This window comes from Mustelus asterias, chromosome 28 (assembly GCF_964213995.1).
Source record: "Mustelus asterias chromosome 28, sMusAst1.hap1.1, whole genome shotgun sequence".
NCBI lineage: Eukaryota > Metazoa > Chordata > Chondrichthyes > Carcharhiniformes > Triakidae > Mustelus > Mustelus asterias.
In genome coordinates, this window is record NC_135828.1 from 7,653,280 (window position 1) to 7,678,698 (window position 25,419).

Consider the following 25,419-nt stretch of genomic DNA (forward strand, 5'->3'; position numbering starts at 1 on the left):
AAAATGAAGAAACAGGAGTAAAATAAGTGTATATATTTCAATAATTAGACAGAAAAAGAGGGCGAGGTGTCACGTTTAAATGGAATAGTTTATTGTAATGTCCATCCACTGGAAGTGACTGCCCAGAGACCATTCATTCCATTCACTAATGGAATTTAGAAAGATTGTATTGCCATGATTTGCATAAGCTGTTTATGTGCATCAATATTTTTTGGCCATTTCATTGCCTGTTGCTTTGCATTTCTGCATGACCAGCATTCTTTAATACATTCTAATCCAGCCGATTGTGAATTCCTAACACACTGTCGCAAAGCGACAAGGAAACTTTGAGAGGTGGCGACGTGCGGTTGGATCGGAGTTGTTTTGCTTCCTTCATTTAATCAATGTATCCATTTAATTGCCGAAAGCTTTTTGTTGCTGACACTCTGCGAAAGCAAGTGGGGCCTAACTATCGCTCACAACCAAAATGAAATGTACTGCCTGGTAATCTCGACAAATGAAGAAACTCTAATATCCGGCATCGAAACAAAAATGGAGTTAAAATACATTCACCAGCTATTACTTCCAAAGTTTAATGGGGTCATTTTATTGTAAAATGATCAAAATACACTGCCAATTCATTGAATCCTACAGAAGGAGGCCATTTGGCCCATCGAGTCTGCACCGACCACAATCCCACCCAGACCCTATCCCCATGTATTTACCCTAGCTAGTCCCCCGACACTAAAGGGCAATTTAGCATGGCCAATCCACCTAACCCACATGTCTTTGGACTGTGGGAGGAAACAGGAGAACCCGGAGGAAACCCACGCAGACACGGGGAGAATGTGCAGACTCCACACAGACAATGACCCAAGCCGGGAATCGAACCCGGGTCCCTGGCGCTGTGAGGCAGCAGCGCTAACCACTGTGCCACCGTGCCGCCCCATTCATCGACATTCTGGACAGAGAAAGGGTCCCTTAATTTTTTGGGTATTGAAACTCCAATTCACTTTACACTTGAATTAATTAATTCTTTTTTTCTCTCTTTTTAATGGACTAGCTGTGCATGTTCTGTTTTTATTTTAGATTTTCAGCAGTTTCTGTCTTTTTCCCCCCAGTCTTATATCACTTCACGTTCATACTGATGGAAAGCAAATCGTTTGCAAAGCTGGTTAACTCCACATGCACGCACACCTACCTCCTCACCCAGCGCAGAGACTTTTGAACATAGAAACATAGAAGATAGGAGCAGGAGGAGGCCATTTGGCCCTTCGAGCCTGCTCCACCATTCATCACGATCATGGCTGATCATCCAACTCAATAGCCTAATCCTGCTTTCTCCCCATAACGTTTAATCCCATTCACCTCAAGTGCTATATCCAGCCGCCTCTTGAATACATTCAATGTTTTGGCATCAACTACTTCCTGTGGTAATGAATTCCACAGGCTCACCACTCTTTGGGTGAAGAAATGTCTCCTCATCTCCGTCCTAAATGGTCTACCCCGAATCCTCAGACTGTGACCCCTGGTTCTGGACTCCCCCCGCCATCGGGAATATCCTGTCTGCATCTACCCTGTTCGAATTTTATAAGCCTCTATGAGATTCCATCCCCCCCCGCCCCGCACCTCCTCCTCCCTGCCCCCTGCTGAGATGGGGGCACTGCCCCGATGTTGGCCTTGTAGTTGGTGCCCCAATGCTTAGGGGTGCTGTCCCGATCTCTGTGGGGATCTTTGAGATCAGGAGGCCCTTTAAAAATCTCCGAATCTCGGCATTGCTGGTGTGTTTAGGCCCCATCCCCCCCAGCTGGCTGTGTGATCCTTGCCAGCACTTTGAAATTGCCCAGAGCGCTGTTTGATCAGGTGAGTTTCATGCAGCTTTTCTCACCTATAAAACTCAAGGATATGGGACAAATGCGGGAAAATGGGATTAGTGCGCCTCTAGTGGTAGTTATTGTCGGTGCAGACTCGATGGGCTGAAGGGCCCTTTCTGCCCTGTATGACTCTATGCTCCAGCACTCTGTGCAATTTTGGGAAATTCTGCCCATTAATTTTCATATGTAATGACAGAGATCCAGATTTTTACCAAGATGGAGAGACTTCCCTCCTTTGTGGGGGTGGGGCTTATGTTGAGTCAGGAATTGCTGAGGGATCTGGCCATTTCAATCACCAGCTGCCCCCACTGAGTTCCAAACTTTGAACACTCGCTGCGTGAACTCCAAGGGTGTGCCGAGCAGACCAGGTAAAAGGAGGTCTGTGCTTGGTGAATTCTTTAGACAGAGGTGCCCCTTTGGAGAGATACGGACCCCCTTTTAAATAGGAGCCTGGGAGGAATAAGACATCCTTGGGAATTGTGAGAATTAAACGTGATTATGTACCTTTTAAGCGTAAACTCATTGGAACTGTCAAGGAACTGTCTAGCCATCAAGGAAGTGTCAAAGCTGTCCAGGAGATGTCGAAGCTGTCTGGGAAGTATCAAAGCGTCCATGAAGTGTACATGGATACTAGGTGAGTTGGAATGCCAGGGGTAAGGGTAAAGGGTGGGTGGGTGGGCATGGGTTGGCATAGGTTGGCATGGAGGGGGCATAGGGAGTGTGTGGATGGGGAGGAATGAAGGCTGGGGGGATGTTTGTTGTTTTATTATTTATTTAAACACTGTGCCGGAATGCAGAGGTAGGCTTTTGCTGATTCCGGGTCTCCTTTTTCAGCTGACCCCCAGCCGCCCCCACCCCTTACCGAAACTCCAAGCGGCGGCTGGACATTTTTAAAGGTCCAGCTCGCCGAGCTGGTAAATCTGTCAATTCCGCGCACCCGACCCTGGGGACGGAAATCTAGGGGCCAGAATTCTCCGGCCATTCACGCCGCACTGCCAGCAAGAATAGAGAATTTGGCGCTCAGCCAAATCTTCATTCCCAGCAGCGGGATCGGAGAATCCCAGCCGTGGGCGAAGTCGGAGAATTCCGGCCATGATGTGAGTTCTGTACTACTTTCTATGAATTTATATCAATTTCTGGCTAATGAGATTGACAGCAGGATTAGTCCTTAACTGACAATGGCGGAGCAAGTGCAAGAACGGGAGCCATGTTGGGTGTAACTTCCTAATTAGACCTTTGAAATTAAACTTTAATTGCACGAGTGATCGTTTGCTGATTCCTGTTCACGTTAACCAATCCGATCACATTCATTGTTGGATTAGATCACCTTGTAGTCCACTGTCTATGAAATAAAGCGGATTTGATTTGATTTATTATTATCGCATACCGAGATACAGCGAAAAGCATTGTTTTAGAAACTCTACAGTGCAGAAAGAGGCCATTCGGCCCATCGAGTCTGCACCGACCACAATTCCACCCAGGCCCTACCCCCATATCCCTACATATTTACCCACTAATCCCTCTAACCTACGCATCTCAGGACACTAAGGGGCAATTTGTAGCATGGCCAATCAACCTAACCCGCACATCTTTGGAGTGTGGGAGGAAACCGAAGCACCCGGAGGAAACCCACGCAGACACGAGGAGAATGTGCAAACTCCACACGGACGGTGACCCAAGCCAGGAATCGAACCCAGGTCCTTGGAGCTGTGAAGCAGCAGTGCTAGCCACTGTGCTACCGTGCCGCCCATTTTGCGTGCTATCCATACAAATCATGCCACGCATAGCTCGCAAATAGTCGCCAGGCTCCGGCGCCATCTTGAAACATGTATGTGGTCAACCCCCAGTGAGATCGGTACCACATGCCCCAGTCTCTCTCCACTCCCCGTGTTGTGGGGACTGGCTGAGTTCTGTAGATGATCATTTTGGATCAATAGCTCCCTAAAGTGCCACCCGGTTCACTTTGTGAGCCAGGGTAAAGCTTCAGCGGCTTGTTCTCCTTGCACTTTTTCTCAGGTCACTCATCTCCCTCAGGAGGTTCAATAAATCGGAGAGAGTCCAAGACCCAGTGGGTTGCAACACCATCTGTTGGAAAGGGAGGGCTCACAGGCTGAAATTGAGTTTTCCTTTCACTGGACTCTTTTGCATTCTGCATCTATTCATCATTTTTATTCAGACAATGATCTTAGGAAGAGCATGCCAAAGCAAATAGCTTGAGGTTCTTTTTAACAGTGGGCTATTACTATAATGTCTATTGCCTATTCATCATGCTGCCTATATAGGTATGTCTAAACTATAGCTTAGGGGCAACACGGAGCCTTGGCAATCCGGCCCACAAAATCCAGGCAATTCTATCCAGATTGTGCTTATATTTGTTTTTTATGATTGTTGTGTTTGAATTTCATGGGCCTGAAGGTTTGATGAAGGAGTTTCTTGGTGCTATTGCCTTCCTGATGGATAAATCCTAAATCAGGACACCAAGGATTTGATTTTAACTCTTCTTCAGCCTGGTGGAAGCTGGGAAGGTCGCCAGTTAGAGATGAACAGATTCTTTAACCTGCTTGACATATTCTGGCCCTCTGTGACATTAGCTAAGTGGGGTCTTGCAGACAGACAGTGAGATCACCTAAAGCAAACAGGTGCCTCACAAACATATAGCAATTGGGATCCAAAAACACCAATAGGATTCTGAATCAGAGAAGTATAGAATCAATACAGTGCAGAAGGGGGCCATTTGGCCCATCGAGTCTGCACCGACCACAATCCCACCCAGGCCCCGTTCCCATAACCCCACATATTTACCCTGCCAGTCCCCCATCACTAGGGTCAATTTATCATGGCCAATCAACCTAACCCTCATATCTTTGGACTGTGGGTGGAAACCGGAGCACCTGAGGGAAACCCACGCAGACACGGGGAGAATGTGGAAACTCCGCACAGACAGTCACCCGAGGCCAGGATTGAACCCGGGTCCCTGGCGCTGTGAGGCAGCAATGCTAACCACTGTGTCACCGTGCCGCCCAAAATCAAAGTGGAGAATTCTGGTGCAGATTTAACCAGGGCCCGAATTGGGAAGACACATGGGGCTTTCCCACATGGATAGTTAGGTCTGAGGACAAGAAGCAGTCCTTCTGATAAGTCTAGAATTTTAACTTTTGGGGACCAGGGGGAGCAGGGGTGAAACTCATCCTCCTTCTTGATGAGGAACGTGAGTGAGATGTAGAGCTCAGAAACATGAAGGTGAGATCATAGAATAGAAACCCTGTAGTGCAGAAGGAGGCCATTCGGCCCATCGAGTCTGCACCAACAACAATTCCACCCAGGCCCTATCCCTGTAACCCCATACATTTACCCTACTAATCTCCCTAACAACCCCCCCAAGACTAAGGGTCAATTTAGCATGGCCAATCAACCTAACCCGCACATTCCTTGGAGTGTGGAAGGAAATCAGAGCATCCGTAGAAAATCCATGCAGACACGGGGAGAATGTGGAAACTCCACACAGACAGTCACCCAAGCCGGGAATCAAGCCTGGGTCACTGGCGCTGTGAGGCAGCAGTGCTAACCACTGTGCCACCCCGCACATACTCACGGTCCAACACTGTGGGACAACACTCTGGAGCTGTACATAGCTTCACCAAGCATAGGTGTTGCATTATGTTTATTCTAACTGCAAGCAAGACTTATCCAGTTTTTGATGTGATTTGATTTGATTTATTGTATTAGTATACAGTGCGAAGTATTGTTTCTTGCGCGCTATACAGACAGAACATACCGTTCATAGAGAAGGAAAGGAGAGGGTGCAGAATGTAGTGTTGCAGTCACAGCTAGAGTGTAGAGAAAGATCAACTTAATATGAGGTAGGTCCATTCAAAAGTCTGACGGCAGCAGGGAAGAAGCTGTCCTTGAGTCGGTTGATACGTGACCTCCGACTTTTGTATCTTTTTCCCGATGGAAGAAGGTGGAAGAGAGAATGTCCGGGGTGCATGGAGTCCTTGATTATGCTGGCTGCTTTTCCGAGGCAGCGGGAAGTGTAGACAGAGTCAATGGATGGGAGGCTGATTTGCGTGATGGATTGGGCTACATTCATGACCTTTTGTAGTTCCTTGCGGTCTTGGGCAGAGCAGGTTGCCATACCAAGCTGTGATATAAGTCAAGCCTAGATTTCCGATGTTTGCTCAGCTTGCGAAATTAGTTATGTTTATGACACTCAATTGATGCTTCATCCCAGCATTCAGCTTGACTTACTTAGTTCCCGGTGTTCTTACCTCTGAGTCAGAGGGTCAAAAGCCTACTCCAGAACAAATGCCAAGTCTGCACTCCTAGTCTAGTGAAGTGCTGAAGGAGTACTCACATTATCAGAAGTAAGAAGTCTCACAACACCAGGTTAAATTCCAATAGGTTTATTTGGAATCACGAGCTTTTGGAGTGCTGCTCCTTCATCAGGTGAGCTAATAGCCCCCTAGAGTGTCACCCGGTTAACTTTGTGAGCCAGGGTAAAGTTCTGGCCTCACCTGATGAAGGAGCAGCGCTGATTCCAAATAAACCTGTTGGACTTTAACCTGGTGTTGTGAGACTTCTTACTGTGCCCACCCCAGTCCGACGCCGGCATCTCCACATCATGATTATCAGAAGTGGTATTAAATTGTGGTCATGTCTCAGATGGATGTTAAAGACCTTGCAATATATATCTGAAGAAGAACATGATTCTAGTTTCCATTGCAGAACCAAGGCCATTGGCGATAAATTACCTTGTTGTAGATCCTTCTGTGCACAAAATGGCTGCTGACTTTGCCCAAAGAACTGGCGCTGTAATTCCTTGTTAAAGTCCTGTGCAACATTCATCAGAAAAGTGCTCATATAAATATGAGTCTTTGTCACACACGCATTCACGAAAAAATACCTTTACATCGAAAACTGGCTTGAGAGTGTGGGTGCATTTTGTTTTCTATTTTCACATCACTGTGCGATATAATTATTTAGTTGTAGACATTGGGAAGATTAATCATTTTGCAGTCAGCAATTCTCCCACCTCACCGGTAACTGTAATGGATGAGATAGACGGAGCCTCAAACATAACCCGATTCAGCAGTAAGTCACGGATCTGTTATGAAGCTTCAGTTTTGGGAAAATAAATTTGAGGCTGTGGAAATAACTCGTTGGTGACAAAGTCTCAAGAGGTTGAGTGGAGATATTTATTATGTTACAAACATCGGACATCGGTTTCCATCTATTTTATTCACATTGCCAGGTATAAATATAAATAAGCGAAGTATAAAGTGTTTTCTTATGTAGAAGATGTTGTATTTATCTATTATTTAGCATCCTTATCTAGCATGGGAGCGTAGGACTATATTTCATTAATTTTATTATCTATTGTTGAATATTCTGAGAGATCCAATGACATTTAGATCAATTTTCAATACAGGTTGTGTTATTAAATCAACACAGGTACAATTCAATGCCACAAAAATACCTTCATGAAATGTATTTTAATTAAAGTAGTGATTTATGTGTTTGTCTGAATCTTATCGTGTCTTGCAATCTTCTTTTTTATTACCCATCCCTAATTGCCCCATGAACTGAGTGGGGGGCTTGCTAGGCCATGGGGAAGCGATGGCCTAATGGTTTTACTGCTAGACTATTAATCCAGAAACTCAGCTAATGTTCTAGGGACCTGGGTTCGAATCCTGCCACGGCAGGTGGTGGAATTTGAATTCAATCAAAAATATCTGGAATTAAGAATCGACTGATGACCATGAAACCATTGTCGATTGTTGGAAAAACCCATCTGGTTCATTAATGTCCTTTAGGGAAGGAAATCTGCTGTCCTTTCCTGGTTTGGCCTACATGTGACTCCAGAGCCACAGCAAAGTGGTTGACTCTCAACTGCCCTCCAAGAGCAGCTAGGGATGGGCAATAAATGCTGGTCAGCCAGCGATGCCCATGTCCCATGAATGAATAAAAAAAAATTCAGAGTGCAGTTGAGAGTCAACCACATTTGTCTTTGGAGTGACATGTAGGCCAGACCGGGTAAGGGCGGCAGATTTCCTTCCCTAAAGGACGTTAGCGAACCAGATGGGTTTTTCCAACAACTGACAATGGTTTCATGGTCATCAGTAGATTCTTAATTCCAGATAAGTTTTATTAAATTCAAATTCCACCATCTGCCGTGGGGGGAATTCGAACCCAGGTCCCCAGAACATTAGCTGAGTTTCTGGATTAATAGTCTAGCGATAATTCCAATAGGCCATCACCTCCCCTCTCACCTTTATGTACTTCGGTGATGTGGATTGAAGAGAAAGGGACCTATTCTTCCACCATATTTACAGTTACACTTGTCACGGACTGGTTGTGACAGTTTATGAACAAGGTGATTAAGCGCAGAGAAATTGTGACTAAAATGTGAAAACTTTGAACTTTCATCTTTGACCTTTACACAGTACCTGACTGCTTCCATTCCGGGAGAAGCATTTCCATGGACCCAGAAGGTTGACAGTCACATTGTTTCAATTGAATATTTGATTATTTATTTGTAAAAGCATGACCTTCAGTCCAAGTCTGCCATTTTATTATTATTAAAGGAGTGAGACAACTTGGAGTCAAAGGGAAAGGAAAGACTAGGGTCTTTGTTCAAAATATTCTCCCATGTCGGAAGAAAATAATATTCATAACAAGAGATTACTTTCATTTTTTCATTAAAGTGCCAACTTTGCGGGGAGTTTGGAGACTGTGTTGATCTGTCAACATCATTGACTTGTGTTTACAAGCTCAACGTTCTGACGTTGTCTTTTCTATGTTTAAAGTTTTAAAGTTTATTTATTAGTGTCACAAGTAAAAATCCCCTAGCCACCACACGCCTGTTCGGGTACACTGAGGGAGAATTTAGCACGGCCAATGCACCTAACCAGCACGTCTTTCAGACTGTGGGAGGAAACCGGAGTACCCGGAGGAAACCCACGCAGACACGGGGGGAACGTGCAGACTCTGCGCAGACAGTGACCCAAGCCGGGAATCGAACCCGGGTCCCTGGCGCTGTGAGGCAGCAGTGCTAACCACTGTGGCACCCTGCCGCCCCAGTGCCCACCTCAACACGGTTGGATGTTGGACATGGACATTTATTCCACTAGAGCAAAGAACAAAGAAAATTGCGGCACAGGAACAGGCCCTTCGGCCTTCCAAGCCTGCACCGACCATGCTGCCCGACTGAACTAAAGCCCCCTACCCTTCTGGGGACCATATCCCTCTATTCCCATCCTATTCATGTACTTGTCACGACGCCCTTTGAAAGTCACTATCATATCTGCTTCTACTACCTCCCCTGGCAGCGAGTTCCAGTTACCCGCCACCCTCTGTGTCTTCAGGTTTGTCTGCAGTGGCATCCTCTGATGTTAATCCATTCGGGTAAATTGACTAATCTGCCGGTAGGGGCTGAGAGCTGCAATGGAAGAGAGGGTAAGTTGGCGATGGGGCTACCATCCGCCCTCTGACCCACAAGCCCTTTGAGTCTGGCTCCCCGCTGATGTTACGGGATTGGTGAATTCGCCCTCTAATTTAGCTTAAACAGCTTTCTTACATCCCCATTCTCCAATTTCCAGTAACCCGTTGCTTCATTCAGTTGTGACCCTGAATTATATGGGGCACTTCACTATCTCCCATTGCCTTTTTCTTCATCGTAACGCTCTTCATTCTGCACCCAGTAAATGAGAAGACACTGACAATTATACAGTGCTTATCCTCCTCTTTCTTCCCATCAGGACAATTATACCCCATGATGAATGTGATAATTACAATAACTCAATAGCAGCAGAAGGGCCAGATATTAAGCCTTTATAGTTGGACAATGATTTTTACGGTAGGAGGAAAAATGAGTTTGTGCTCAACCTGGTTCCCAGGGATACAAGTCTAATGCTGATAATTCACCACTAATTGGAGAATAACACCTCGATGCAGTAGAAGGTACTCTTCAGCGTTGAAGTATTGTTTTTTGTAGACCGTTTGTGTAATGTTACAAGATGTTTGTGTCTAACGCCAATGTATTGAGTGTCTCCAGCAGCAGATTGGCTATTTCTTGCACAAATTTGCACAGCATAACGTGTTGAAACCTGGCAGGATTGTCCGGCTGTTCCCATTGATGGGATCTTCCGGTCGATGACCCCCCACCGCCATGGGTTTCCTGGCAGCAGAGGCGCGAACAGTGGGAAACCCCATTGACAATGCCAGGACCAGAAGATAAATATTTTATTCATTCATGAGATATGGGCATCGCTGGCTGGGCCAGCATTTATTGCCTAGTTGCCCTTGGAGGGCAGTTAAGAGTCAACCACACTGCTGTGGCTCTGGAGTCACATGTAGGCCAGACCGGGTAAGGACGGCAGATTTCCTTCCCTAAAGGACATAAGTGAACCAGGTGAGTTTTTCCAACAATTGACAGTGGTTGAAGTTTACTTTATTAGTCACAAGTAGGCTTACATTAGCACTGCAATGAAGTTACTGTGAAAATCCCCTAGTCACCACACTCCGGTGCCTGTTCGGGTTCACTGAGGGAGAATTTAGCATGGCCAATGCGCCTAACCAGCACGACCTTTGGACTGTGGGAGGAAACCGGAGCATCTAGAGGAAACCCACACAGGCATGGGGAGAACGTGCAGACTCCACACAGACCGTGACCCAAGCCAGGGTTCAAACTGAGGTCCCTGGTGCTGTGAGGCAGCAGTGCTAACCACTGTGCCAGTAGATTCTTAATTCCAGATATTTTTTACTGAATTCAAATTCCACCATCTGCCGTGGCGGGATTCGAACCCTGTTCCCCAAAGCATTAGCTGAGTTTCTGGATTAATAGTCTAGCGATAATACCACTAGGCCATTGCCTCTCAGGAACCCAGAGAGCTGAAGACACGGCCGCTGATGGTGGAGTGATTGAAATTGGGAATACCCACGAGGCAAGGAGTGAATATTATTATTGAGAGGAAATGACAGAGATTGGGAGGAGCAAGGCCATTGTGGGTGAGGTTGAGGGGCGGGGGGGGGGGGGGGGGGGGGTGGATTTAAAATATTAAATGGAGGCACTGCTTCACAAGGAGTCAGTGCGAGCCTGTGAGCACGAGCAGGATTTGGAGCAAGGTCGGACATGGGCAACAGAGTCTTGGATGCCCCCAAGTTTCTGTAGAGTGCAAAGTGGGAGGCTGGCCAACAAGGCGTTGGAGTAGGCAAACCGAGAAGCAAGGCATGGGTGAGTGTTCTAGCAGCAGGTGAGCTGAGGTTAGAGGGGAGTGTAACAGAAGTGGTGTACAGATGGCATGGATATGGAGCCAGAGGCCCACCTCAGGGTCAACTATGATACCAAGGTTGCAAACAGTCTGGCTCAACCTCAGATAGCTGCCAGTGAGAAGATGGCATAGATCAGCTAAATAGTCAATATCTTTTCCCAAAGGTAGGGGAGTCTAAAACTCGAGAGCATAGGTTTAAGGTGAGAGGGGAGAGATACAAAAGTGTCCAGAGGGGCAATTGTTTCACACAGAGGGTGGTGAGTCTCTGGAACAAGCTGCCAGAGGTAGTAGTAGAGGCGGGTGCAATTTTGTCTTTTAAAAAGCATTTAGACAGTTACATGGGTAAGATGGTATAGAGGGATATGGGCCAAATGTGGGCAATTGGGATTACCTTAGGGGTTTTATAAAAAAGGGCATCATGGACAAGTTGGGCCGAAGGGCCTGTTTCCATGCTGTGAACCTCTAAGACTCTATGACAATGGCCAGGGAAGAGTTTGTGCTGGTGATTGAAGATAATGGCTTCAGCCTTGCCGATATTTAGTTGGAGGAAGTTTATTCTTATCCAGTACCAGATGTTGGACAAGCAATTTGACAATTTAGAAGCAGTGGAAAGACCAGGAGAGGTGCTGGGAAAGTAGAGATAGTTGTCCACAATGTACCTGTGGAAACAGAAGCTGGGCTGTTGGATAATACTAAATAAGATAAAGGAGGAGTGGGGTGGAGGGGGTGGGGGGGTGGTGGTGCAATGATAGATTCCTGGGGCCATCAAAGTAGCAGTGTGGTGACTTGAAGGGAAGCCACTGGAGATAATTCTCTGGCTATGACTGAATAAGTATGAATGGAAACAGGTAAGTGCAGTCCCACCCAGCTGGACGCCAGTAGAGAGGCATGGGAGAGGATGGAGGATGATGTGTTAGAGGCCACAGACCGGATGAGAAAGACTCAGAGGGATAGTTTACCTTTGTCATAGTCACACAGGATGTTATTTGTGATCTTGTCACTGAGCAATAATCATTCACTTAAGGTTAGGGGCAAGGAGTTTCTACTCACTTGCGCTGCTTCACCCAACTAAACCCACCAAAAATTGACCAAATCAATGCAAAACAATCAAATTTCAAGCACAAATTCGGTTCAGCACAAATTGAGTTTCCATGATCTTTTGCACCACTTAAAAAAAACATTGCTCTAGAAACGGGAGGTTGCCACTCTAGGGCAGCACGGTGGTGCAGTGGTTAGCACTGCTGCCTCACAGAGCCAGGGTCCCAGGTTCAATTCCAATCTCGGGTCACTGTCTGTGTGGAGTTTGCACATTCTCCCCGTGTCTGCGTGGGTTTCCTCCGGGTGCTCCGGTTTCCTCCCAAAGTCCAAAGATGTGCGGGTTAAGTTGATTGGTCATGTTAAATTGACCCTAGTGTCAGGGGGAGTAGCTAGGGTAAATGCATGGGGTTACGGAAAAAGAGCCTGGATGGGATTGTGGTCGGTGCAGACTCGATGGGCCGAATGGCCTCCTTCTGTAATGTAGGGATTCTATGATTCTACTGAACCATTGCCCCAAACAGAACTAGGCATGCCCTCAAGATCAAATCAATCACCATCGTGTGTTTCCGTTATTTCCTCCATGTCTTCAAGGAGACTGTTAAAATGTAGCTGCTGCTTTTAGGTGCAAGGACCCTGGTAGGCACCATTTTAGAAGCTATGAAACATTCAAAAATATTTAATTTATGAAGAAACTGACTGCCGTATACCAATGAAAATAGTAAATTGTTCTGTATAGTTTTTAAAGTTATTTTCAGTCAATTAAACTACTCACAAATGGTTGACAAAAATGTAATTAAACTCATTGAATCAAACTTCACCAAGTTATAACTCTCAAACGTATCAAGAAATATTTTCTGATGCAAAATTAAAAACAAACTATATTCTAAAATGCTGCTTCATTGCACTGTTTTGTGGAAGATATTACATTTGGTGATGTGCAAAGTAATTTAATTTGACTTTGATTTGATTTATTATTTTCATGTGTATTGGGATACAGTGAAAAGTATAGTACCTTGCGCGCGATACAGACAAAGCATACCGTTCATAGAGAAGGAAAGGAGAGAGTGCAGAATGCAGTGTTACAGTCATAGCTAGGGTGTAGAGAGAGTTCAACTTCATATAAGGTAGGTCCATTCAAAAGTCTGATGGCAGCAGGGAAGAAGCTGTTCTTGAGTCGGTTGCTATGTGACCTCAGACTTTTGTATCTTTTTCCTGACGGAAGAAGGTGGAAGAGAGAATGTCCGGGGTGCGTGGAGTCCTTGATTATGCTGGCTGTTTTTCCGAGGCAGCAGGAAGTGTAGACAGAGTCATAGAATCATAGAATCCTACACTGCAGAAGGAGTCTGCACCGACCACAATCCCACCCAGGCCCTATCCCCATAACCCCATGCATTTACCCTGCTAGTCCCCCTGACACTAAGTGGCAATTTAGCATGGCCAATCCACCTAACCCGCACATCTTTGGAGTGTGTGGGAGGAAACCGGAGCACCCGGAGGAAACCCACGCAGACATGGGGAGAATGTGCAAGCTCCACACAGATAGTGACCCAAGCCGGGAATCGAACTCGGGGCCCTGGCGCTGTGAGGCAGCAGTGCTAGCCACTGTGCCATCCTGTCAATGGATGGGAGGCTGGTTTGCGCGATGGACTGGACGTTGTATGATTTCAAGAAGAAATTAGATTTGGCTCTTGGGGCTAAAGGGATAGGGGGAGGAAGGCGGGATCAGGATATTGAATTTGATGATCAGCCATGATCAAAATGAATGGCGGGGCAGGCTCGGAGGGCCAAATGGCCTCCTCCTGCTTCTAGTTTACTTGCTTGTGGACTGGGAAAGGGGATAAAACAAAACAAAGAACAATACAGCACAAGAACAGGCCCTTCGGCCCTCCAAGCCCGCGCCGCTCCCTGGTCCAAACTAGACCATTCTTTTGTATCCCTGTTCCATTTCCCTAACGCTGTTATCCGCCACACTAATGAGAATGAATCCGCCAAGTAACGAGTGAATTGCAGTGAAATGCAAGTGTTAATTGTGACTGCTGAAAAGCAACGGTGGCTTGTACATTTAATCGCTGCTGTGGCAGCCTGGCTTCCCAAAGAGAGTATTATCTTTCTGTAATCTACCCAGCTGGCTCTCTCTTTCATGTATTGCTAGATCCTAGCAGCGGGATTGATGGAAAGGAAGGGCCAGCATATTAAGTTAATGACTTGGGTGGGAGATTAGAGGCAGAAAAATCCATTTCTAATCACGGCCTCAGTAAGTGGTGAGCAAGCGTAACAAATAACATATTTTCCAAGCTTATTGCTCTTATCAAAAGTGATGGATAGGAAATATAGGACATATATTAACAGAACTGATACTGCCGCCTGTACAATGATTGGGCGCAGAACATCTCAGCCTCTCTCACAATATTGTAACCAGCTAGCATCTCCTGGTAGAAGTGGAATCTCTACAGGAATCCTTTTTAACTCTATGCTCTATCCTAGTTCCAACAATATTCCGGATTTTCATTACTCATTTCCTGCACTCAAATAAAACCTAGGTGCATCAGTTCATAGAATCATAGAAACCCTACAGTACAGAAAGAGGCCATTCGGCCCATCGAGTCTGCACCGACCACAATCCCATGCAGGCCCTACCCCAGTTATCTGGAAAGAGCGAAGAACAAAGGATAGGACAGCACTTTGCTTTTTGTTACGTTTTCCATTTCCTCCCGTTGACATCAACCTTCAGCTGTGAGGAGAACGCCAGGTCCTCACCGCAGATTCTTAATTTCTGACAAAATGCAAGATTCAAACAAAGAACATAGAACAGCACAGCACAGGAACAGGCCCTTTGGCCCTCCAAACCTGCGCTGATCACGTTGCCCAATCTAGACCAACCGCCGGTATCCCTCTATTCACCGTCTGCTCATGTGTCTATCCAGATAAGCCCTAAATGCCGCTAACATATTTGCCCCAACCACCTCACTTGGCAGCGCATTCCAGGCCCCCACCGCCCTCTGTGTAAAAAACTTCCCCTGTGATGCACTATCAATCGAGCAAAGACTAGTTTGTATGCAAGAACAAACAGGCTTTTATTAGCAAAAGACTTGGAGCATGCCGATGAACTGGTCCAGACTGAGGCAGGGGGTGGGGAGCAGCCGCCTTTATACCTGGACCGGGGGGGGAGGAGTCCCTGGCAGGGCCGGCAGGGACGTGTCCAGGCATGTCACACACACAGGCAATAAGCTAACAGTGGTCTACCACACCCCGCACATCTCCACTGAATCTTTCCCCCCTTTCCTTGAACATGTGCCCCCTTATAATGGTCATTTCTGCCCTGGGATAAACCTTCCATCTGTTTACCCTATCTACGCCCCTCATAATTTTCTAAACTTTTATCAGGTCGCCCCTCAGCCTCCGTCTTTCCAGGGAGAACAATCCCAGTTTATTCAACCTCTTCTCATAAAGATAAGGTCAAGTTTCAGTTCATTTTTCTATTCCCTCGTCCAGCTGCATCTCATTTCGAACCACAATCTCCTGTTCCGTGCTGTTCTGTTCCAGGACCTCCCAACTGTGGGGCCCACTAATCTTCCCAGTCACAAACTGTGCGGATGTTATCTGTGAGGGAGTCTCAAACCTGAAACACCAGTTCGTGGTGGTGTATAGTTTTGATTTTGGAAAGCTCCGAGGAGTCGCCCTGAAACCCCCAGAGAGAGTAACCAGCCCAGTCATCATGTAACAATTACTATTTATTAAATTAAAGAAAATACAAAGACACATAAATAGGACCGTAATACTCTTAAGACAATTAAATATATGAATTACTAAACACACACACACACATTTTATATAGAAATCACCCCTTGTTCCGAGATATATTTGCGATCCTTGAATTCCTTAGACTTTTCTGTTCCCAAACAACATCCAAATTAAATAAATCTATAAGTCAGATTCAGCTTATAGTTACCACACAATACAAGGCAGATGATCAAGTCCAGGAAACGTCATTTTCTGGTCCAACGAGGATACTTAAACTGCCCTTATGAAGGCTTCTGCACTATCCTGGCTCTAAGACATCTTAGACGTTAAAGTGGCCTCTTGGTTGTGAGATGTTAAGCTGGCCTGTCGGCTCTTAAATGTAATGATTCCTGCCTGCTTCTGCAGGTGCTGATAATTATACCCTGGTTCCTGTTTGATTCTTCCTTCTGTGTATTTGGGTTGTCTGCATCTCGTACATTCTGTGACTCTTCAAATTAGCATCTGTATACCTCTATAATTTTGTCTTTTAAAAAGCATTTAGACAGTTACATGGGTAAGTTGGGTATAAAGGGTTATAAAGGCCAAATGTGGGCAATTGGGACTAGCTTAGGGGTTTTAAAAAAAGGGCGGCATGGACAAGTTGGGCTGAAGGGCCTGTTTCCATGCTGTAAACCTCTATGACTCTATTGATCTGTCAATTGTCTAGGTAAATTGTTTCCTGATGATAAGGCTATTTACACCTGATTCTGTCTGGATGCCTGCTAATCCTGTTACTGGAAAAGGTCACATCTCATCATCCCCTTTGAAAGCTGGCTACTGCTGTTGCTTGGCAGCTTTTTACCTGTTGCTGGGCAGATCATATCCTATCATTCAAATTTAAATTTTTGTTCTTGTTGTGACAAGGCAGATCCATGGCAGCGGTTTTTGTATTTTATATATCTCAGAGAAATACAGAGATGACACTGGTTTCTGAGTGTGCAACGACTTTATCCATGCAATCACAAAATGTCTGCACTCATACTTACAGCTCAGCTCCTAGTAGCTTCTGTGGTGAATATTTACTTAGCTCAGAGTCAACACCCAGGCTGAGCTAATCAAGTACAGTGAGCATTGATCAGTTGCCAGACTCTCATAATCGAGTAAAGAATAATTGAATCCTATAGATGCTATCACAAATTAAAAGCAAAAGCCATCTGGAATGTTCTATAATAACTCCTAAAAACTAAAGAATACCTGGGAAGTTGCCCAGCAAGCCACAGAAAGTGGGTATCGAGGCTTGGTAACTAACTAAAAACCAAGGAAACACAGGCATTAACAGAGTTAAATAGCAGTGTGGGAGGTACTAAGTGCCTGGGCATATGTGCTGAATCTTTTCTTCCTGCTACACGTAAATGTCTGGGAATCCTTTCATAGAATCCCTACAGTGCAGGAGGAGGCCATTCAGTCCATCGAGTCTGCACCGACCACAATCCCATTCTGGCCCTATCCCCATAACCCCATGCATTTACCCTAGCTAATCCCCCTGACACTAAGGGGCAATTTAGCATGGCCAATCCACCTAACCTGCATGTCTTTTGGACTGTGGGAGGAAACCGGAGTACCTATGCAAAAATGGGGAGAATGTACCAACTCCACGCAGACAGTGACCCAAGCCGGGAATCGAACCTGGGTCTCTAGTGCTGTGAGGCAGCGGTGCTAGCCACCATGTCGCCCCGATTCAAATTCTCTGGGCGGGATTTTCTGGCTGCCTTCGCCCCCCAAAGCTGGAAAATCCCACCCGAGGTCTAAGGATCTTTGTATGGTCCGTGTCCCACCCGTTACAATTCCTGTGGCAGGCGGCACGGGAAAATTCTGCCCTCAAAGTAATGTGGGATTAAACCTTTCAAAGGGCTGTCACAGTCCAGGTAGCCTCTTTCTGTGTTGTAAGATTTGATGATTCTCAGGTGAGTTCCGAAGAGGTATTGAAGTGAATATGAAGTGTGAAATATGCAGATGGAGTTTGTATCCATGCGGAGCAGTGCGATTGAGCCAGGGAATCTGCACAGATTATTTCCATAACACATTTGCTTCTGAGGCCACTGGAGGGAGCCCTGCAACCTGTTATTGGTAGTTCATGGAGATTTCTAATCGGATACTGGTTAACCAAATTACCTGATTTGCCAGAAGCATTTCAGTGACGAGTTCTTACCGGCCCTACAAAATATTTTGTGAAAGGATATGTTATGGGTCGCAATATCTTAGGAAGGCAAGAGAAGACAAATGATAAAGGCTTGCATTTATATAGAACCATACACGACCATCAGACGTCCCAAACCGCTTTACAGTCCATTAAATACTATTGAAGCGTTGTCACTGTTGTAACTGTGGCAGCCAATTCGCACACAGACAGCTCCGACAAACAGCAATGTGATGAAGAAGAGGCAATCTGTTTTTGTGAAGTTGGCTGAGGGATGAATGTTGGCCAAGATCCTGGGGGAATAGCTGCCATGCTCTTCTTCAACTTGGTGCCGTGGGATCCTATACGTCCACCTGAACAGCAGACAGGCTTTAACATCTCATCCGAAAGACACCACCTCTGACAGTGCAGCATTCCTACAGTACTGCACTGACGTCTCAATGTCGATTATTTTTGTGCTGAAGTCCTGGAGTGAGACTTAAACCTAGTTGTGATCCAGAGGTAAGAGTGTTACCAACGGAGCCATAGGCTGATACACAAAGCTGGAAAAAAGGCTCTTTCTTTGGCCAGTGAAGTGAACAACTTGGACATCCATTAGCTTCTGTAATTACGTACTTAACAGAAAACTGGCTACCCGACTGGAGGTGGTCGTAATCTCATTCGGTGTTCACTGGACAAGTCTAAATTTGATACCAAAAGAGAAATTGCTGGAAAATCTCAGCAGGGCTGGCAGCATCTGTAAGGAGAAAAAAGAGCTGACGTTTCGAGTCCAGATGACCCTTTGTCAAAGCTAAAGGTTTATTGATTTATTACTCACAAGTAAGGCTTATATTAACACTGCAATGAAGTTACTGTGAAATTCCACTACTTGCCACACTCCGGCGCCTGTTCAGGTACACTGAGAGAGAATTTAGCACGGCCAATGCACCCTAACCAGCACGTCTTTTGGACTGTGGGAGGAAACCGGAGCACCCCCACGCAGACATGGGAAAATGTGCAGACTCCACACAGACAGTGACCCAAGCCGGGAATCGAATCCGGGTCCCTGGCGCTGTGAGGCAACAGTGCTAACCCACTGTGCCGCCGTGCCCTAGGCATAGAAAGTGGGAGATATTTATACTGCAAAGTGAGGGAATGAAAGATGAGTCAGATTTTTTTTATTGAATTCAAATTCCACCACCTGCCGTGGTGGGATTCAAGCCCAGGTCCCCAGAACATTGACTGAGTTTCTGGGTTAATAGTCCAGCGATAATACCACTAGGCCATCGCCTCCCCGAGTCATAGCCACAAAAACAAGGGGAAAGTCTACGAGGTGCTAATGGCCACCCATAGAGAGAATAGAAGGTGTGATCTTTCGCTGAACTACTTGGCACGGCCTCGCTTTCAATGCCATGATTGAGCCTATCGGCAATTAGGTAAAGTGCAACATATTTCATATCTGAAGTAGCCAATTAGAAGCTTCTCCATCAGAGGGAACGGAGGGATCAGAGAGTTTCATTGGCTCCAAGGTGATAGCCTCAAATCGAAAATGCAAGAAGAACAGGCACTGCGCAGAAGCAAGTTCGAAAGTATGTCTTTTATTTGGAAATCTGGAATTCTTCTGTCTGATTTCCATCTGGTTGACTATCTCCTCTCCCACAATGCACCTGGGATTTTCCTGCTCTACCTCAAAGACACATGGGAAATAAATGTCACTTCCCTTTCATTGACTCTAATAAACTTGAAAAAAAAACAATGAGGTTCACCTAAAGAGTATTAACAAATTGTTTTTTAAAGGGGAGGCGATGGCCTAGTGCTATTATTGCTAGACTATAAATCTAGAAGTCCAGCTAATATTTTATGGACAAAGGTTCAAATCCCACCATGGCAGATGATGGAATTTGAATTCAATTTTAAAAATCTCGAATTAAGAATCTAATGATGACCTTGAAACCATTATCGTTTGTCAGAAATCATAGAATCCCTACAGTGCAGAAGGAGGCCATTCGGCCCATCGAGCCTGCACCGACAGCAATCCCACCCAGACCCAATCCCTGTAACCCCATATATATACCCGATTAATCCCCCTGACACTAATGGACAATTCAACGCGGTCAATCCACACATCTTTGGACTGTGGGAGGAAACCAGAGCACCCAGAGGAAACCCACGCAAACACGGGGAGAATGTGCAAACTCCGCACAGACAGTGACCCAAGCCGGGAATCGAACCCGGGGTCCCTGGCACTGTGAGGCAGCAGCGCTGTGCCACCATGCTGTGCCGTGGAAAAATCCATCTGGTTCACTTGAGGGAAGGAAATCTGCCGTCTGTACCTGGTCTGGCCTACATGCGACTCCAGAGCCACGGCAACGTGGTTGACTCTTAACTGCCCTCTGAAGTGGCCTAGCAAGCCACTCAGTTCAAGGGCAACTGAGGATGGAAAACAACTGCTGGCCCAGCCAGCGATGCCCATGACTGACGAATGAATAAAAAAAATATAAAAATTAAAAGGAATTCCAGACGTTATCCACTGGTCTCCATTGGAGATCACATGGTCTGGAATGGGGGGGTGGGGGTGAGTTAATAGGTTGTGATGAACAAAGCATCGTAGCTGTGAGGGACAGCTCGGTGGATAGGATATTAGGATGTAGATAGGCTGGAAAATTGGGCGGGGATCCTGGATTCAGGATTCAATCCTGGACCGGGGAGCGGCGCGGGCTTGGAGGGCCGAAGGGCCTGTTCCTGTGCTGTATTGTTCTTTGTTCTTTGACCTCTGGAGCAGAAGTGGGGATTTGAAAGTTGATTGCAATTGAGAGAAAAAAACACTTCAGCCTCTCAGCTGCTGCCATCACTTTCCTATTCAGGCTGCATTCCAAAGGTGAGAAGTGGGTTTCTCGGGACAACTTGGGTTTAACCGAGATCCATCAAAGGCAACTCAGGTCCTACAGTACCATGCCGCGGGAGAACCGTTTAGAAATTTCGGAGCTGGTTAGTGTGGTTGGTGACTCCTCTCCCAGGGCAGTCAGCATCCAGGTTTCAGAGGTATTGGGATTCAGGTGAGATGGTCAATAGGTAGGCCGGCTGAATACCTGGAGGACGCACAGGACATTGAACTGGTTAATCACGACAGACCAGGAAAACAAACATTTGTCTTTATTCTTGGTTTTCCCGTTTGCGATTTTTTTTTTCAATGCCGACAACATGGAAGTGAAGAGCCGGCTTTTAATTACAGAAGTGTTTGCATTATAGATGGATTTTGACATAATTGGCATGATAGCGGCTACACTGACATTTCAGGCCATTGGAAACCTGGTGCGTGTTTGACCCGAGGAGGTGAGAGTGTTGAAATGATTAGTCACGCTGTAGAGAATCGAGCTGCCTCTGGACAAGGTTAATGGAAGGTTAACGTGGAAAGGCCTATGGTCTGTCAACCCAAATTATGGGAGCTGAGGTAACTGTGGGTGACATCAGCCGCTTTGCTTTTCCCTCCCTGTCTCGAGGAACACCAGCTTTTGTTGGCACTTTTTTCTGGTCGGTTTTCCAATCCGACTGCATCGTCTTCTGGTCAGTTTGATAAGGGACGACACTGCAAAACGCCACCCCGAGGGAGCAGCTTGCCTTTCCAAGTTAGACAAAGGGCAGCATCATGTCTCCTCTACTTCACTTCTGCAGTCTACACTAATGCCAGTCTCCATACAATATCACTGATGCGATTGTGAGCAGTGAATCTGAGGGCAACATTGTTCTTCAGACTTGGGACTAAAGAGAGATTTTTTTGAATGAAAATGATCTATTGTGTGTTCCAGTTCTAGTCACTATTGATGATATATCTATTAATTGGCATGTATCATCAAGAAACTACAAAGGGTCGTGAATGTAGCCCAATCCATCACGCAAACCAGCCTCCCATCCATCGACTCTGTCTACACTTCCCGCTGCCTTAGAAAAGCAGCCAGCATAATTAAGGACCCCACGCGCCCCGGACATTCGCTCTTCCACCTTCTTCCGTCGGGAAAAAGATACAAAAGTCTGAGGTCGCGTACTAACCGCCTCAAGAACAGCTTCTTCCCTGCCGCTTTTGATTGGACCTCCTTATATTAAGTTGATCTTTCTCTACACCCTAGCTATGACCGTAACACTACATTCTGCACCCTCTCCTTTCCTTCTCTATGAACGGTATGCTTTGTCTGTATAGCGCGCAAGAAACAATACTTTTCACTGTATGTTAATACATGTGACAATAATAAATCAAATCAAATCAAATATCACTCAAAAGAGAGACATGTTGCTGAAGCTTTTCATCTTGCACTCATCAGGACAAACACATGAATGCCAAATTTTAAATGATCGCAACAATTTTGCTGCAGCGTTGATTTGCCAACCAATCAGTACCCTTTTCTCCTATAGTATATAAATTGTCATGATCATTGGAAATCTGGCATTCTTGTGTTTGTCCTGATGAGTGTCGGATGAAAATGTTTCAGCAACTTGTCAGCATTTTCAGTGAGATTCGAGTGTCTAAGTGGGATGTGCACATTGTAAATCAACGACAATTCTTTGTAGCCGGAGCAATGGTTACGACATTAAAACATCATCAGACTCCGATTTCTGTCCAGTGATCAGGCTACCGCCTCAATCGGAGTTTCCCAGTGCAATTTGATATTCAAGACAATTGCCACATTTACTCAGATATCAATAGATAAGAGAACTCATTGATTGGAAGATTTGGAATTCTCCAGTCACCTGGCACCACTGCCTTATCTAAGGAGGCTTGGAAGATTGTGGCCTCTGCAGATTCTACTCTTGCCTTCCTCCAGCATCCTTGGGTGCATCCCTTCCTGTCCTGGTGATCAACCAACTTTAAGTACAGCCAGCCCCTCAAATACCTCCTCTTCCTCAATATTTACTCCATCGTGTGTTAAAAGCATTTTCAGAGGTTTCAGCAAGATTTTCTGAAAGCTTAGATCTCAAATAAACCTTTCCAATCGCAGCATTTGATCCTGGAACCAGTGCACACACAGGATAGATGGGAACTAGCTGGATTTCATGAAAGCAGAGTTTGTGTGTTTCAGTGCTGGTCACTATTAATGGGATATCTATTAGTTGGCATGTATCACTCAAAAGAGAGACATATTGCCAAAGCGGCAAGGTGTCACAGTGGTTAGCGCTGCTGCCTCACAGCACCAGGGACCCGGGTTCAATTCTCAGCTTGGGTCACTGTCTGTGCGGAGTTTGCACGTTCTCCTCGTGTCTGCGTGGGTTTCCTCCGGGTGCTCCGGTTTCCTCCCACAGTCCAAAGATGTGCAGGTTGTGTGGATTGGCCATGCTAAATTGCCCCTTAGTGTCAGGGGGGCTAGCTAGGGTAAATATGCAGGGTTACAGGAATAGGGCCTGAGTGGGATTGTGGTCAGTGCAGACTTGAAGGGCTGAATCACCCCGTTCTGCATTGTAGGGATTCTATGATTTTTTAAAAATAGGGCGGCACAGTGGCACAATGGTTAGCACTGCTGCCTCACAGCGCCAGGATCCCGGGTTCGATTCCTGGCTCGGGTCACTGTCTGTGTGGAGTTCACATATTCTCCCCGTGTCTGCGTGGGTTTCCTCCGGGTGCTCCGGTTTCCTCCAACAGTCCAAAGATGTGTGGGTTAGGTGGATTGGCCATGCTAAATTGCCCCTTAGTGTCAGGGAGACTAGCTAGCGTAAATGCATGAGGTTATGGGGATAGGGCCTGGGTGGGATTGTGGTCGGTGCAGACTCGATGGGCCGAATGGCCTCTTTCTGCGCTATAGGATTCTATGAAAAGGGGGGCTTTGTTTATGTTGTCTCTGCACTGTTGCACCAGCTTTGGAAAAGTAGCCCTTTGTACCAAGCTCCTGGAAGCCTTCCTCACATTTACAGTTCAGTCCAAAGATGTGCGGGTTAGGTTGATTGGCCATGCTAAAAAAAAAAATTGCCCCTTAGTGTCTTGAGATGCATAGGTTAGAGGGGTTAGTGGGTAAAATATGTAGGGATATGGGGGTAGGGCCTGGGTGGGATTGTGGTCAGTGCAGACTCGATGGGCCGAATGGCCTCTTTCTGTACTGTAGGGTTTCTATGATTTCTATGAACTGGCACTTTTCCCCTTCACACATCGAGCAGAGGAGGAGGCTCCTCTGTGGGAAACCCATGGAAAAATATCAAGAGCACTGTAGCGTTGCCATTGGCCAGAGATGTTAAACAGCAAAGCATCTTGGGAGGAAAAGATCTTATCAATGATTCATGGTCAGTACATCGAAGTCAAACAAGTTGCAACTGGACTAAGATGGCCGTAACATCATTTTACTTGGTGGGACAACATAGGGGAAAATCTAAAAGGAAGAGTGACAATATCAGTTACGTTAAGGAATAGGCAAAGGAAAATTAGCAACAGGAAAGTCTTGTGATATCTTTGGTTAGCCTGGTAATGTTGAGGGACAGTACAATTCAGGACCACTGACAATAGCTTGGTAATCTCGATGAACCTGCAAGTGTGGTTTACATTCTGTTTGGTAACACTCCTGTTTTGCATCTTGGGATCTCTTACAGTGGCAGATGGTGCAATTTGAATTCAACTAAAAAAAAATCCGGAATTCGGAATCTACTGATGACCATGAAACCATTGTCGGAAAAACCCATCTGGTTCTCTTCTGTCCCTTGGGGAAGGAAATCTGCCGTCCTTAACTGGTCCGGCCTACCTGTGACTCCAGAGCCACAGCAATGGCCTAGCAAGTCACTCAATTCAAGGGCAACTAGGGATGGGCAATAAATGCTGGCCCAGCCAGAGACGCCCATGTCCCGCGGGTGAATAGAAAAAAAGCTCCAAGAAGGCTGGAGAGTTCTCTTGCGTCAACCAATGTTGCAACCAACTTGTTCAAATCAAGAAAATCTCACAAACAGCATTGAGATGCATGATTAGTCTTTCTTTTTTTAAATAGTGGTGGTGTGATTGTTGGGTCAACTCCAGCTGTTTTTGAATATTGCCATGGGGATTTTTAACATCCACTCGAACAAGCAGCCAGGGCTTGGTTTAACATCTCATTTAGAGCACTAAAAATGTTCCTCGCACCGACCGGATGATTTCTGAGTAGGATTGCTCCCAGTAGGACCACGATGTGAGGCTGAGGGCTAATTCAACATCCAAAATCCGTGGCCTGCGCGTTGTATGTGATTGTGTAATGATGCAAATGAACCTGAACAGTACCAAAGCCAGTTTTTTAAAGCGTGCTCGGGGATCCTTTGAGTTTCCTCGGCATGTTGAATAACTTGCCCAGAGTTTATTTAATTGGGTTGGGACTATGTGCCCTCCCATCGCCGCTTGCAAAACATTGGAATATTTACTGGCTGG

The 25,419-nt window shown here is 45.9% G+C and overlaps 1 protein-coding gene across 1 annotated transcript in view; it reads left to right on the forward strand.

Moving 5' to 3' along the window:
• LOC144480126 (heparan-alpha-glucosaminide N-acetyltransferase) overlaps positions 1-25,419 on the forward strand; it is a 189,123-nt gene that overhangs the window by 41,401 nt on the left and 122,303 nt on the right. Inside the window, exons 6-7 of the mRNA XM_078199272.1 lie at positions 2,366-2,487; positions 20,921-21,112. Coding sequence (XP_078055398.1) covers positions 2,366-2,487; positions 20,921-21,112 — 314 coding nt within the window. The remainder of the gene's footprint in view (positions 1-2,365; positions 2,488-20,920; positions 21,113-25,419) is intronic.